This window comes from Brassica oleracea, chromosome C3 (genome assembly GCF_000695525.1).
Source record: "Brassica oleracea var. oleracea cultivar TO1000 chromosome C3, BOL, whole genome shotgun sequence".
Classification (NCBI taxonomy): Eukaryota; Viridiplantae; Streptophyta; class Magnoliopsida; order Brassicales; family Brassicaceae; genus Brassica; species Brassica oleracea.
In genome coordinates this window covers 37,736,197-37,751,378 of record NC_027750.1, presented here as the reverse complement: position 1 = coordinate 37,751,378, position 15,182 = coordinate 37,736,197, and the positions used below count along the sequence as shown (strand labels likewise).

General features: G+C 38.3%; 1 protein-coding gene across 2 annotated transcripts; it reads left to right on the top strand.

Annotated features, from left to right (window-relative positions):
- Positions 1-8,478: 8,478 nt before the first annotated feature.
- Positions 8,479-10,265, top strand: LOC106328615 (hypersensitive-induced response protein 1). Of its 2 annotated transcripts, none has more exons than XM_013767091.1 (6): positions 8,479-8,561; positions 8,859-9,064; positions 9,147-9,267; positions 9,351-9,442; positions 9,532-9,628; positions 9,710-10,265. In XM_013767091.1, exons 2-6 carry the CDS (start codon positions 8,876-8,878, stop codon positions 10,072-10,074), a joined length of 864 nt encoding a protein of 287 aa, XP_013622545.1. In that variant the 5' UTR covers positions 8,479-8,561; positions 8,859-8,875; the 3' UTR covers positions 10,075-10,265. The 2 variants fall into 2 exon arrangements, with proteins under 2 accessions (XP_013622545.1, XP_013622546.1); XM_013767092.1 differs by having other exon boundaries at positions 8,543-8,644.
- The last annotated feature ends 4,917 nt before the right edge of the window (positions 10,266-15,182 follow it).

The following is a 15,182-nucleotide window of genomic DNA, read 5'->3' as shown; positions in this document are numbered from 1 at the left end:
TTTTGGGAATATTCCGAGGAAGTGTATCCCTCGGGATATTCCGACGACAACTTCCTCGGAATATTCCGAGGAATTCCGAGGGCATATCTCCTCAGAAGATCCCGACGGATACACTTCCTCGGAATATTCCAACGGCAAAGGTTTCTCGGAATATTCCGACGGCCGAGGTTCGTCGGATTATTCCGATACCTTTTTTCTCTCGGAATGTTTCCGAGGACCGTTCCATCGGAAATATCCGAGGACCGTTCCATCGGAAATATCAGAGGAGATACCAACGAACAGTCCTAGGAAATTTTTCTTCGGAATGTCCTCGGAATCTTTAATTCTCGGTATTCCCTCGGAATTTTCCGAGGAAATTCTGAGTAAATTTTACTTTCCGATGAGAAATTTCCGACGACCATTCTCGTCGGTATGTCCTCGGAATACCGTTATTCGAAAGACATACCGACGATATTTGTCGTCGGAATCCCGGTGTTTTCTTGTAGTGTACAATCAATTTGGGATAAAGGATCCAGATGGATTATTGGAAGGTGATTGCAAAATATGTAACAAGAATTCTTTGATTCAAATCGATCATGGTGTAAGCAACTAGGCGTGCGTATAAAAATTCTTTTTTTTGGATCAAACCATACTTGCATTTAATTTAGAAGAGTTTAAACTCCATTAAAGGAGAATACAACAAGACTGCATTGAGCCAAACAAACCAAACACTGGTAAAGGAAACAATAGAATGGCGATACAAATCATAAAAAGAAGCCATAAGAAATTGCATCACAATAGTTTCATAGACATTCTGAAAGATCGCATCTAGTGTAACCCATAAGACTACACATACTACACCATACGCAGAGAGCATTCGCTGGGAGGAAGATCCTTGCAATACCAACAATGCTTGTTCATCCAATTCACTCCATGCATGAAGAAATATTGGGAAGAAAGACTGCTCCAACAAGGAGACAAACGGGTAATCTATACCCACCATAATCATATTCATCCGGTTAAGTATACCAATGAACTTCTCTTTCAACTACCACCAAAAGAGAACAAATACACAGCACCAAGAACTCAAATGAAGACAAGTCAATATGACTGCATACAACAGTAAGACTGCACACAACAGTAAGACTGCACACCACTAATAAATCGCACCGAAACGACACAAGGAACACCAAAGGTGGAGACAACATAAGCTATGTCCATCAGTACATCACCAAATAAACCCATGTTCCTCAATTCCAATGTCACCCAGAAAAATAGCTTTCTATCCCATTCATCAGAAGAGGAATAAGGGGAAAATAACGAGCTAAAGTGAACCTGAAACACAATAAAAGGAGAGGGGAGAGCTAGGACGGAATAGGACCTGCTGGAAGCCCAGTCCACGTGCTGACATGGAGACGACATGACGTCGGTATAACGAACCGGAGAAAACCCGGTAATGAGACTGCGTACTGCAGTAAAAAAAGTCACTGAAGGACCCAATAACAAACACCAACAAACCAGCCTCCGAGATTGAATTAGAGGAGCCCAGCTCCAGAATCCAGGAGGTCGAGGTCATAGAAGAGATGGAAGGCCTAAGAATCCTTGAATCAAAGTATACTGGAACTTGAAAAAATCCCAGATCTAGATCTAGATTCAAAAACGATTATGTTGAAGGGGCCAGAGCGGGGAGATGAAAGGAGACGATGGAAACTTTTTCAGAGGTGAACGGTCTGTTTGAGATGGAGACTCCGGCAAAGTAAAAAGGACTGCTTGAGATGAAAACTTCGACGGTTGCAGAAGATCTTTTGGAGAGAGAGGCTCTAATGGGGGAAGATAGAAAGTCGGGTGGTTCTGGAAGTTCAGGTTCCAGCAACTGACCGGACTCCATGGCGGAGGAGGGGAAGAAGGCCACAACGGCCTCTGGCGGCTAGGGTTTTTAGAGAGCGTTTGGGTTTTTTTTTTTGAAAGGTAATAGTTAAACAAACCACACAACGTGCGTATAAAAATTCTATATTGTTCTTTATCCAATTAAATCGATTACGTAAGCAACAACGGTCTGCGAATAAAAGAGTTTTATACATGTTAGATTGGGCAAGTCCTCAAGTAGCTCCACCCCAGTGCGTACTGGTCCAAACCAAGCCATGCCACTTAAGGTAAAGGATGGATAAGTTGTGATGAACCTTTTCATATAATCTGGATAATTACTTAAGAAAATGGAAATCAATTGCTATGATGTAATTTTGGAATATTTTGTCTTTGACACATCAATCTAACCGACTCAACAACCCATCTCTTAACAAACAAAAAACAGCCTAATTCTTTAACTTTTTTTAAAAAAATCTCTAAAATCTTTTCTGTTTGTTTATCACATACTAGGGGGTACGGGCGGGATATTCTTTATATGTGATTTATGGTATTATTTTTTGTGTGATTTTGGGATTTGTGTTTTAAATTTGCATTTGGAAGAGAAGTATATGATAATGATTTTTGTTTTCCAGAAAATTTGAAGTATAGAGAGATTATATGTGATAAGATATATTTAAAATTAAATAGTTGTTTCTATATTAAAGAATTGTGGCGTTGATATGTTGTGAAGACTTCGAATGGTCTTCATGTTGTTTCCTCTAACAAAAATTTGATCCAATATTCAGGTGATTTGTAATATTTTGGGTTTAGAAGGATTGAGTTGTGAGTAATTTATGTTGAAATCATAATCTTTCGATATGGTATTCGAGTGGAAGTGGTGATTATTTAAAACTACATTTCTTATTTAAAGTAGAATGTTATATTGAATGCGAAGAACGTAAAGTAAACCTAATCAAAATTAAAAAACATTGAAAACAGAAAATTTGAAAATTGAGTAGCGGTCGATGAGTGTAAACACTTGTTAGTCACCATAAAACCAACTCCAAGAACTTTACCATTTTTTATAGTAATAACAATCAATGCAACTATTTTCCAGATTATTGATATGAAGCTTTCTTGGTGGCATTATAAATATTATATTAGTTCTACGACACTTATTTTTTAATATAGATATATTACATAAGCAATGTTTAGTCGACTCCATCATTTGTCAGCTTCAGACATGTCGGTTTGTCGTTCATGACGATCCATAAATTTCATACATTCCTCATGTTCTGCTATGCATAGTAAAATTATGGCATAGAGATACTTACCAAGATAGTTACCTCTACCATAGTCATTGTTTTCCATTATGCAAAAATGTTTAGCCTTGTTACAGCTTTGTTTTATTGTCAAAATTGTTTGTTTTTCCTAATATTAATTCTTGAATGGAAAAAAAAGTCTGCATTAGTTTTTAATAAAATATTTAAAATGCCTAATTTATTATCAATTAAAAACTTTCTCTATTTTCATTGAATTTTTATTATTTATATTATTATTTTACTTTGTCCTCAATATATGTTCAATTTTAACTTTTTAATAAGTAAAATTGTTTTAAAACTGTACTCAATTATGTTAAACACATAAAACATGAATTAATTTTATGTGTTAGTTTTTTGAATTTGGCAACACTTATTGATTTTCTATTTCTTTAAATTATTAAGTCATACAATGAGGAAATATGTTATTTACTATAATAAAAATTACTTAAAATAGGTAAGTAAAGGAAAACCTATACAAATTGTAACTATATATATGCTTGTTTGAATTTTATATGTGATTATTTTTAAAATCAGATAAATCATGTTATTTGAATTCATAATTAGGTTTTGAAAATAAATGATAAAATTTTTATTTTAAATTGAATTTATTATAAATATACGTATTATTTAAAAAAATTAAATTTGACTTTCATATTGCTTTTATACTATTTAGTATACAGAAAATATTTTCTATATGATTTAAATGAGAAAATAGTTGATTTTATTTGATACATATCATCTTATTATTTTATTGTTATGTGATATTTTGAGTCTAACTTAGGACCGACGAAATTTATTAATTTATTATAAAAGTTCTATAAATTATTAATATTGGATCCAATTTGGTTTAGTTCTGACCTTTTAAGTAAATTTGAATAATTCGTTTAAAAAGGTAGATAATTTGGATTTTTGGATTAAATATTTAATAATTCATGTTGTTCGGATAAAAACATCAAATAAAAGAAGAGATATTCAAATAATGGTTTATTATAGTGTTTAAGGATATTTTGTTATTTAAAACTAAATACTGTAAAGCTAATATTTTTAGATATATAAGCTATATTTTAGATATTCCGGTATCTAATTTGTTTTTGTTACGGTTTTGGTTTAGTTTTAATTTGTTTGGTTATGAATATATGAACTTTTTGGCTATTAGTAATTTTTTGCTTTGGTCTGTTTTAACATCGATTAAATTTTTAAGCTCACACAAAATAGACATGGACCACTTAGGTGTGTGGCATAAAGTGCAGATTTCCAACGCATAGATGCTTTATTTTATTTTCTTTTTTACAAACAAATATAACTATCTTTAATTAAATTAAATATTTGCATTTTCAAAACTAAACTTACTGAAATTTCATTTAAAAAATAATTTAGAAGATCATGTTAAAAATAATTTTCATTCAAATTTTCGTAAAAATTGTCAAAGGTAATTCTAACTTACACAGTAAATATGTACTTCGTCAGGTAAAAAGAAAACAAATGGTTAGTGATCTATTCACATCAATGAACTATAAGAAATTGATGTGTATCCGGTCCAATATTGAAATATGCTTTTATTGATAAATAAGTTGGAAACATGAAATTGAGACCAAACGATGTCTTGAAAAAGACAATGCAAATGAAGTTTCAGAAAATGCAGGAAACTATATATGGTAACTTATGCAGTTAAGCTTTCATCAGAGTTGTTTGAGCAGCTGTTGTGGTTTCATTCAGCAGAGGCGTTGGGTTCACAAGGATTTCACCACTGCCTATAGCTATGTCAGTTTCTTTTAACTTCTGACCATCTGAGCAGATGCAGGACACACATATAGCGCCACTGCGCCAGGCATAGAATTACCACTGGGGTGGTTATTTCCGCCTTGTCAACACGCATTACAATATGTCACACTGCTAGAAGCATTGAGAGCGTATGCATTTAGCTCGGACACCGTAACAGACGCAATTTTCTTTACACCACCATATTTAGTAGAACTTGTGGAGCAGCTAGCTCCAGACTCGCCCAAACCAGCGGTTGGTCAAGTCAACATCTCTTTATTTGCAAGTTCCAAAATATATAAACTTGAATCATCATGAATAGGTGACCTGCAAATTTTAGTGTAGTTAGTATCAGAATATTTCTACAGGAAAACATTACAAACAGAGATGGTAGAGAGATGGTTTTGACCTCCAACAAACTTTGGACTAATTCTGGTGGCAACAATGACCGTAAGTTCAACACGTACCCTAAATAAGTTCTGGTGAAGTTGGCTGGCCTGAACATCCAAAGCACTGAGACGAACAGTTGTAGTTCTGAAATAAAAATTGGAGCACTTTAGGCTCTTGGTCTTAAAACCTCAGAAAAGTAAGCATGAAAAATCATCATATTGCTCTAATCTATTTATATAAAGAAATTTGAAATCAAAATGGAAGTGTACGAACCTTTGTAAGGAAAAGTCTCTCGGCACGTTGCTGCAAAGTACCACCAACTTTCAGCCCCAGTGCCCCCAGCGCCTGATTGACACAAAAGACAGATAATTAGAGGAAAAATGCTTCAGGGATCATATAAACATGAAGTATGGTCATTACCTCCTTAAGCTTTTCAGGTCCCACATCTATCAATTACGAAGTTGAGTTAATGAGATGTGCCACTCTTTGTCAAGGTCTTGCAACGGCTCCGTTCGATGGAAAAAGGTGGAACGCAACCTTGAAGTTGGAGATCAGAGTAAGTCTTCTTCAAGTTCTGGCCTCCATTTGGTGGTGAAACTCTTTTTGAAATGTCTCTCAAAAGCCCTTCTACCCATGTAGACACTGTTCCCACGTATCTCGCATTCAAACTTCTACACGACATAACAACACCAAATTTGATTAGTCAACATAGTGGTTTTCACTGTCTACTTTAATATTGACGATGGTCTAAGAACTTCAAAAAACCTGGCCAAGTCCATGAAGCTTGTAGAGCCAGTATGGTATTGGCTTCTCGTCCTAACCCATTGGCAGCTTCAGTGGATTGTAAGCACCACCTTCCTCTTCATTACTTTCTACAGATCACTGTGTGGTGTAAAATAGATACCAATAATTATCTTATCTAAAGGCCCGATTTGGAAATCAAGGGATATCGTAAAGAAAAGTATGCATCACCAAGCTTTAAATTAAATAGGATATACATAATCTGCAATAAAACTCTTGGATGCAGACAATATGGTTTCTCTGAGATTTAAAACTTATAATTACACATAATATAGAGGGTTGACCACAAAAATAGAATATAGAGAAACAAAAAACAAAAGAAGCAAAAGAAAACAAAGAGATGCAAGCAACTCTGTGTACAATATAACAAAAGAAGCAAAAGAAAACAAAGAGATGCAAGCAACTCTGTGTACAATATAACAAAAGAAGCAAAAGAAAACAAAGAGATGCAAGCAACTCTGTGTACAATCTTCAAAATTATATTTATATGTGTTTGCTTACACTATTCTGAGATTTTAAATAGGTACTAATCTACATTTTTCACCAGCATTATCATCTGTGTATATGTTTATCAAGAACATAACAGAGATCATGAACAAAACTAAAATGTATATGTGAGTTGCTTATGTATCTCAATCTAGAAGACTATTCATGTACATAGATTTCATATGGGTAATGAAAAAATCCAGTATACTTCTGTAGTGTGCAGTTTTTATCATGTACATAGATTTCCTATCTTACCTCTTCAGAAGACGAAAGGCTATGGAGTGAGAACAAACAGGGCCTTCGTGATTGTCAACTGTATCGATCAAAGCGCCCATTCTATAATCCGAGAGCTGGATGCCACCTCTGTGTAATTTGGAGAGACTCCATGGTCTTTTGGGGTGGAAGGTCAACTTTTTTTATCGAAATATTTCAGTGTTTTCCCAGTTTACAAAAGCTCTACACAAAAAAAAAACAAATCAAAACAAATTGTTCAGTTCATAGAAAACCAAAAAAGCGCAGAAGCAAAATTATAATCAAAAGTATTTTAATGGACATCAAAGTTTTTAGTAAAAACAAATGGACATCGAAGTCTTTTTAAAAAAAAACTAAGAATCATGAGAAGAAAAAATGATTCAACTGACAACATATAAGATTAGTTTACTGGAGAAAGCAATTAGTAGCAAAGATCAGATCAGAACCTTGAATCATTGTCGACTCTGATCAGGAAAAAGCTCAGGCGTCTCCTTGCGCCGTAGAACAAAGAAGAGAGACGAAACAACTTCTTCGCGTAATTAGAATCTTCGAATCTAGAACTCGCCATCGATTAATATAGTGATGTGGAATGCAGGATGAATTTGAAGAGTTTCATATTTGTTTAATAATAATTGAATGCAGAATTTACGATTGAACTGTAACGACAAATTAGGTCGGTTTCTTTCGTCGTCGGTAAGACGGTGAGAGAAGTGCTTCGGGTGACATGGAATTATTCATTAACATAGCTGTTTTTAATTGGTTGATTATTTGAGCTGACGTGGACACCCTCTCTACTCCTTGTATAACCCTTTTAGTATTAGATAGATATGAGTAATATAACAGAAAAGTTTATAAATGTAAAAATTGAAAACAATGTCTTTGGAAAACAGATTTGAACTACAACAATTAGGCCTAGAACTTTTATTCGAGATCCGGATTCGATCCGGGATTCGATCTGGATCCGATCCGAAAATCCGGATATCCGATCCGAAAATCCGGATATCCGGAGGGGCAGAATCCGGATCCGGATAGTAAAATGTTGGATCCGTCAAAGCCGGATCCGGATCCGGATATCTTGATTTTTTTAGTCCGGATATCCGGATCCGTAAGTTTTATTAATAACTATTTTAGAAATAGTAATATTTATATATAAAAACTAACTTTTTAATATATTTTTATTTTTATAATAGTATATGTAAATTTTTATGTAAATTTTGTAATATTATACGTTGAAATCATTAAAAAAATTATATATTTTTTATTTTTAATATTTTTATATATATTAATATGATTTATTTATTTATTTTAAGATCGAAATCCGGATCCGGATATCCGCCGGATATTACAATTTTTAGAAGGATATCCGCCACCCGGATATCCGAGAACCCCAGATCCGGATAAAGATAGTAAAATTATGGATCCGCCGGATAAGGATCCGGATACTTTAAAGTTGCCCGGATATCCGATCCGTCTGAGGCCTAGGAACAAATTGCCAATTATTTTGTCAAGAGCCCCTGGGTTTTCCTATAGAATAGAACTTAAACGGACATTTAGTGTGATATAATAAAAGATAAGGGGTAAGAAATAGAAATAGTTAAAAATACTAGCTTTTAGTCTTAACTGCCCAGTGAAATATATATTCGATCACAGGCTGTTTGTTATTCACAGAGCTACCAGAAGCGTTACATCGAAATCATAGCCAGCAAATCAAAAAGAAGACAACTTTCGGTAAAACCCTAAAATTCTCCTTTGATCATCTTCTTTCGGTTTTCGTCTTCAAGATTCTAACTTTCTCTCGCGATTCTTCCCAAGTTCGTCTGTAATCTCTGACTATATATATAACATGAAAATCCTCGTAATTCTCTGTGCTTATTGTACTTTGTGTCTCGGATTTTTCTCGGATCGATAGATAGAACCAAAATCGGGAGCGATCTTAGGTTCTGGGTATAATCAAGTTTCAGTTTTTTTTTTTGTTTGTTTGTCAATAAAAAGTTGTGTGTTTGTTTGTTTGTTTGTTTCGATTAGAGAATTAGTGAAGAAAGATGGGGAACTTATGTTGCTGTGTACAAGTGGACCAATCAACGGTGGCGATCAAAGAAACGTTTGGGAAGTTCGAAGATGTTCTTGAGCCTGGTTGCCATTTTCTCCCTTGGTGTCTTGGTCAGCAAGTCGCTGGTTACCTCTCTCTCAGGCTTCAGCAGTTGGATGTTCGCTGCGAGACCAAGACAAAGGTCTTCATCTCTTGAAAGTTTCTTCGTATGTGCTTAGTACTAATCTAGTTTCTTCCTTGGTGTGTGTTTTGTGTTATTGCAGGACAATGTGTTTGTTAACGTTGTTGCATCGATTCAATACCGTGCATTGGCTAATAATGCTAATGATGCCTTCTACAAGCTCAGTAACACAAGGAGCCAGATCCAAGCTTACGTCTTTGATGGTTAGTCTCACTGTAAAGGGCCCATGATTTAGATGAATGATTGTGTTAAAGAAACTGACTTCTTTTTTTGTTCTTGTTTGCAGTTATCAGAGCAAGTGTCCCCAAGCTGATTCTGGATGACGTCTTTGAGCAGAAGAATGAAATTGCCAAAGCTGTTGAAGAGGAGCTCGAGAAGGTATATATATAATAATCGTTCTTTTGTGTTTTTTTTTGGCTGCGCTTATGGATGGTTGTTCACTTCGTATCTCTCTCCGTCACTTGTAGGCGATGTCTGCTTACGGTTTTGAGATTGTCCAAACTCTCATTGTTGACATCGAGCCTGACGAGCATGTCAAACGAGCCATGAACGAAATCAACGCTGGTAACAAAAACCTTCCCGTCACTAGTCTTCATCTATAGACTTAATTCTTCTTTCTTGTAAATCATGACTTCTCCTTTACAGCTGCAAGGATGAGGTTGGCTGCAAACGAAAAGGCTGAGGCTGAGAAAATCCTGCAGATCAAGCGAGCTGAAGGTGAAGCCGAGGCCAAGTACCTTTCTGGTCTTGGTATCGCCCGTCAGAGGCAAGCCATCGTTGACGGGTTACGCGACAGTGTCTTGGGCTTCTCTGTGAATGTTCCCGGGACAACTGCTAAAGATGTGATGGACATGGTGCTTGTTACGCAGTACTTCGACACCATGAAGGAGATTGGTGCCAGTTCCAAATCCTCTGCTGTGTTCATTCCCCACGGACCAGGAGCAGTACGCGATGTGGCTACTCAGATCAGAGATGGGCTCCTTCAAGGCTCCTTCGCAGACCAGTCTTGAATTAGATGGACTGATCATTATATGTTCTCTACTAAGCTTGCTGTGTGTTAAGATCATATGATCTTGTGCTGAGAAACTCTCATGCTTTTAGGTTCTTATATTTTTCGTTAATATATTTCGCGTATGACGTATTTGGGTGTACGACCAAAAATCGCAATTAGTAATCAATTAATCTACATGGATTATATGTTGATCATATTCAAATTTGCGATTATTCATCAGTTCAAGTGGGTTACATTAGATGCTACATAAAATCAATTCAACTTACTTGCATGGAGTTGGGGAATGAAAACAGATGCTAGTAAAATATATAGTTTTTTCTTCTTCTGTCAATTTCTATTTTACTAATTCAATTTTTCTAGACAAATCAAACTTTTCACGAAGAGAAGTCAAATACGAAGGCTCAGAATTGTGGTACATGCTAAACAGTCTTTTAATGATTCGATGTCAAGTTGTTGATCATTCATATTATCATAGTATATTCGTATATTAAGGGAAAAGAAGGAACGATTTTTTTTCTCTTTCCTAGTGATTTTTCAGGCAACAAAGTGATTTCTTTTTCTTTTGTCTGCCGGCGTCTCTCACGGCGTCGGAATCCTGCTTCGCTTCCTTCTTCAGGCCCTCTCCTTTTTATGGGGAAGAAAAAAACCCCCCAAAAAAACTTCTCCAAAAAAATCCCGCAATTTATCGACCTCCACCACAAAATCCCTTTCTGCTCCTCATGTTTCCCCCGTGACCTAGATCTTATGAAGACCGTCTCTCCCGTTGCTACAGGTTCCTCGGAATCATTGTCTGCCCAATCACTTTCGTCGCAAGTTGATCTGGCCAGGAAGCAACCTGCAGAGCCGTCTACCCCGTTGGCTCCACCTGAGGAGGCTTCGGCCTCTGCCTCGCCAGGTACCCAGCAAATCCCAGCAAACCAGAACGGCGAACCTGTGATTCTCTCTGTGAAGGCCCCAACTATGGCTGACCCAGAAACCCTAGCTCCCAAAACTCCTTTGGTGGCTCGAATAGAAACGCTAGCCTCCAAACCCTCGGCGGCTGATGTATGGACTAGTATGGTCAAGGGAACAACGAAACTCCTTCAGAAGAAGGGCAAAGCTTTCACCCTACCATCGGGAGAAGCTTGCGTTAAAATCCCCAACCAGATTATTGAGAAGAATCGCAAAGCTTGGGATTGCTTCATCCTAGGCCAATTTTATTCCGACCCACCACCACAAGGTCTGGTTCATAGTGTTGCAAATGGCATCTGGAGTCGTCATCATAGGGACATTACGGTGACAAAGATGGAAGGGTTTTCCTTTCTCTTCAGAATACCAAATGCTGCGACTCGTAGATTGAAGGCCAAACCATGTTTGTTGCCAAGCGGGAACCCGATATAATACCAGAAAAGCCTGAGCTGACCTCTGCTCCTATCTGGTTGGAGCTGAGAGATGTCCCCTTACAATTATTTCATGAAGATGGTTTGGAAAGAATTGAAGGTCTGGTTGGTGATTCGAAAGTTCTCCATCCCTCAACTGCTAATAAAAAAAACTTGGAAGTGGCGAAGGTTCTAACCCTTATTGATCCTAGGAAGCCCCTCCCTGAAGCTGTCAACGTGCAGTTTGACTCTGGTGAGATAAAACGTATCGGTGTATCGACTCCTTGGATGCCACCGGTATGTTCCCACTGCAAAGAGATAGGACTTAGCTTAAAGCGATGTAAAGCTGCTCCGAAGAACTGCTCAACATGCAACTCCACAGTGCATCAGTCAACAGACTGCCCTAGGAAGCCAAAGTTTGCCCATTCTAATAAGAAGCAATATAAGGTAAAGGATAAAGCAGATACTACTTTGCCGAAAGAAACTACTCCAAGGGTTTCCAACAGCTTCTCAAAGCTTGAAGTTGTTACTGATACCGCTCTCGGAACAAAGGCGCTTGAGAAAAGGAGTACAAGCAATACTGAAATACAAATCACTAGTCCTAAAAAGGCAAGTCATGAGCAGAGTGATGTCAGCTCCCACTTCGCGGAAGTTGAACACGACTCCTCAGACATCTCATCCAGTGAGGATACTTCAGACCCGGAGCTTCAGCGTACTCTCGCTGAGTTTACAGAAGTGGTGTCAAAGCGACGCCGTAAAGGGATCAGGGGCAAGCGCCCCTCTGTTCATTAATTATGTGTACAGACTATTTTGGGTAGAATGTACGAGGCTTTAACATATACAACCACCGTAGCGGATTTAAAAAATGGATAAAGGTCAATAGACCTATTTTCGCGGGTCTCATCGAGACTCATGTTAAGAAGCCAAAGGCGAATAAGTTCATAAACAACGTCCTTCCTGGCTGGAATTTTGCGGATAACTATGATTACTCAGACCTAGGCAAGATCTGGGTCGTCTGGCATTTGAGTGTAAGGGTTACAATTTTGGAAACATCTCTGCAAATGATCACCTATTTTTCTTCCTAACTACACGGAGGCGATCATTGTATCTTTATTCTATGCCTCTAATGATGATGAGGTTCGGAGGGAGCTGTGGAAAGAGATTGGTGCAATGAGTCAAAGCTCGAGTATTGATGGAAAGCCCTGGCTGGTTCTGGGAGATTTTAACCAGATCCTCTCTCCAACTGAGCATTCATCACCGCTTACTATGAACACAGACAGAAAAATGAGAATATTCAGGGACTGCCTCCTTCAAGCTGATTTATCCGACTTAAATTTCCGAGGCTCTACTTTCACATGGTGGAACAAGAGAAAATCAAATCCGGTTGCAGAAAAACTTGATAGAATCCTAGTGAATGATCAGTGGCTGGCATATTTCGGAGCTTCCATGGGATTCTTTGGTGAACCTGATTTTTCTGACCATTCTCCCTGCACTGTCATTATGAACCCCCAAGTGCAGCGTACTAAGAAACCATTCAAGTTCTTCAACCTGCTACTGCAAAACGCGGCTTTCCTGCCTATCATTGCTGACGCTTGGTTCTCGATTACAGTCACTGGTTCTGCTATGTTTAGAGTCTCTTCGAAACTAAAAAAACTAAAACCCATCATCAGAGCGTTTAGTAAGCAGAACTACTCTGGAATAGAAAAAAGAGTGACTCAGGCCCATGAAAAAATGCTGAAAGCACAAGCTAGAGCACTTGATTCACCTTCAACTGCGACTGCTTGTGTGGCCATTGAAGCTGAGCGAAAATGAAAGCTCCTATCTGACGCTGAGGAATTTTTTTTTATGCAGATGTCTCATGTAAATTGGCTTGCATATGGTGATGGGAGCACAGATTTTTACCACAAAATGATTGCGACCAGGAGATCAATCAATCACATTCACTTTCTACTACATCCTCAGGGTCACCGGACTGAGTCACAGAGAGAGATCCAAGAGCATTGTGTCGAGTTCTTTTCCCAGTTGTTGGGGGAACAAGAGGAAGTTCCTCGATTCGAGGAAGAAGACTTGAGCTTGTATTTGACCTACAGATGCTCGGTTGAGGAAAGGACAGCGTTAGACTTAATGTTTACGGATGAGGAAATAAAGAACACTTTTCTCAGTCTTTCCAGGAACAAGACCAGTGGCCCTGACGGGTTTTCATCTGAATTTTTCAACTCTTGCTGGTCAGTGGTGGGAGGTGAGGTCACCGCTGCGGTTGCAGAATTTTTCAGAACATGCACGCTCTTGAAGCAGTGGAACGCTACTACGCTGGTCCTCATACCGAAGGTCCCTAATGCGGAGACTATGACTGACTTTAGACCCATCTCTTGCTTAAATACAGTGTACAAAGTCATAGCAAAGCTACTAACCAACAGGTTGGTGAAGGTGATTTCAAAGATGATCTCTCCATCGTAGTCCGCGTTCATCCCTGGCCGCCTATTGGGAGAAAATGTGCTTCTTGCAACAAAAATTGTTCATGGCTACAACCACAGAAACATCTCTCGCCGTGCTATGCTCAAAGTTGATATCAAAAAAGCTTTCGACTCGGTGAGCTGGGAATTTATACTTGCTTCACTTCACACCATTGGCATACCTGAAAAATTTGTTGGCTGGATAGCACAATGCATCACCACGCCTACATTTTTCATTGCAGTTAATGGTCAGTCCAGCGGGTTCTTCAAGAGTGAGAGGGGGTTAAGGCAGGAGATCCCCTCTCCCCCTACCTCTTTGTCCTTGCAATGGAGGTTTTCTCTCAGCTTCTAGCATCTAGATTTGAGTCGGGTTATATCTTATATCACCCTCAGGCAGCAGAGCTTAAAATTTCCCACCTTATGTTCGCCGACGATATAATGATATTTTTTTATGGTGGGGGTCCTCACTTCATGGAATTACCGAGGCTCTTGAAGATTTCGCCTCCTGGTCTGGTTTGAGAACGAATCTAGTGAAGTCTCAACTCTTCCATGCGGGTCTCACTCAAACTGAAACCACAGAGATTCTAGCATATGGATTCCCAATTGGCTCCTTACCCATCCGCTACTTGGGACTTCCTTTGATGTCTAGGAAGCTAAGGATATCTGAATACGACTCTCTACTTGCTGCAATAACTGCCAGATTCAAAGCTTGGAGTGTAAAAAATCTTTCATTTTCTGGAAGAGTGCAACTGATTGTCTCAGTTATTGCAGGGACAGTGAACTTCTGGATCTCAACGTTTCTCCTACCCAAAAGCTGTATACGGAAAATAAAATCCCTTTGTGCAAGATTCCTTTGGACAGGCGATGTAACACCCCCAAACCGTTCAAGGCATAGGTCAAACCACCGGCCAACAATCAAACAAGAACATGACCGACGGGTTGACTGTCTACCAAGGATCGGGAGCGCTACATGACAGGATAACGGCCGATCCGGCCATGGTCACGAAAAGTGCAATTCGTGATTAGGCCAGTCCGTCCGCTAACACGTCCCGTCAGACCAAAGCCTAAGGCTTCTCAACCCGTACTCCGATCTGACGTTGTGTTAGCTTGGACAAGATAATATCAGAACAACAAGGCATTTACACAAAACATTCGCTTTATTTATTTTATATATTGTATGGTTCAAAACACACAACATAATATACAAGCGGTGGCATGCCAAGAAAGCGAAAGTACATACTTATAGTCTGAAACGCTTTAACCAAAAAGATGCAAATCTACACCAGCCAGCCTAG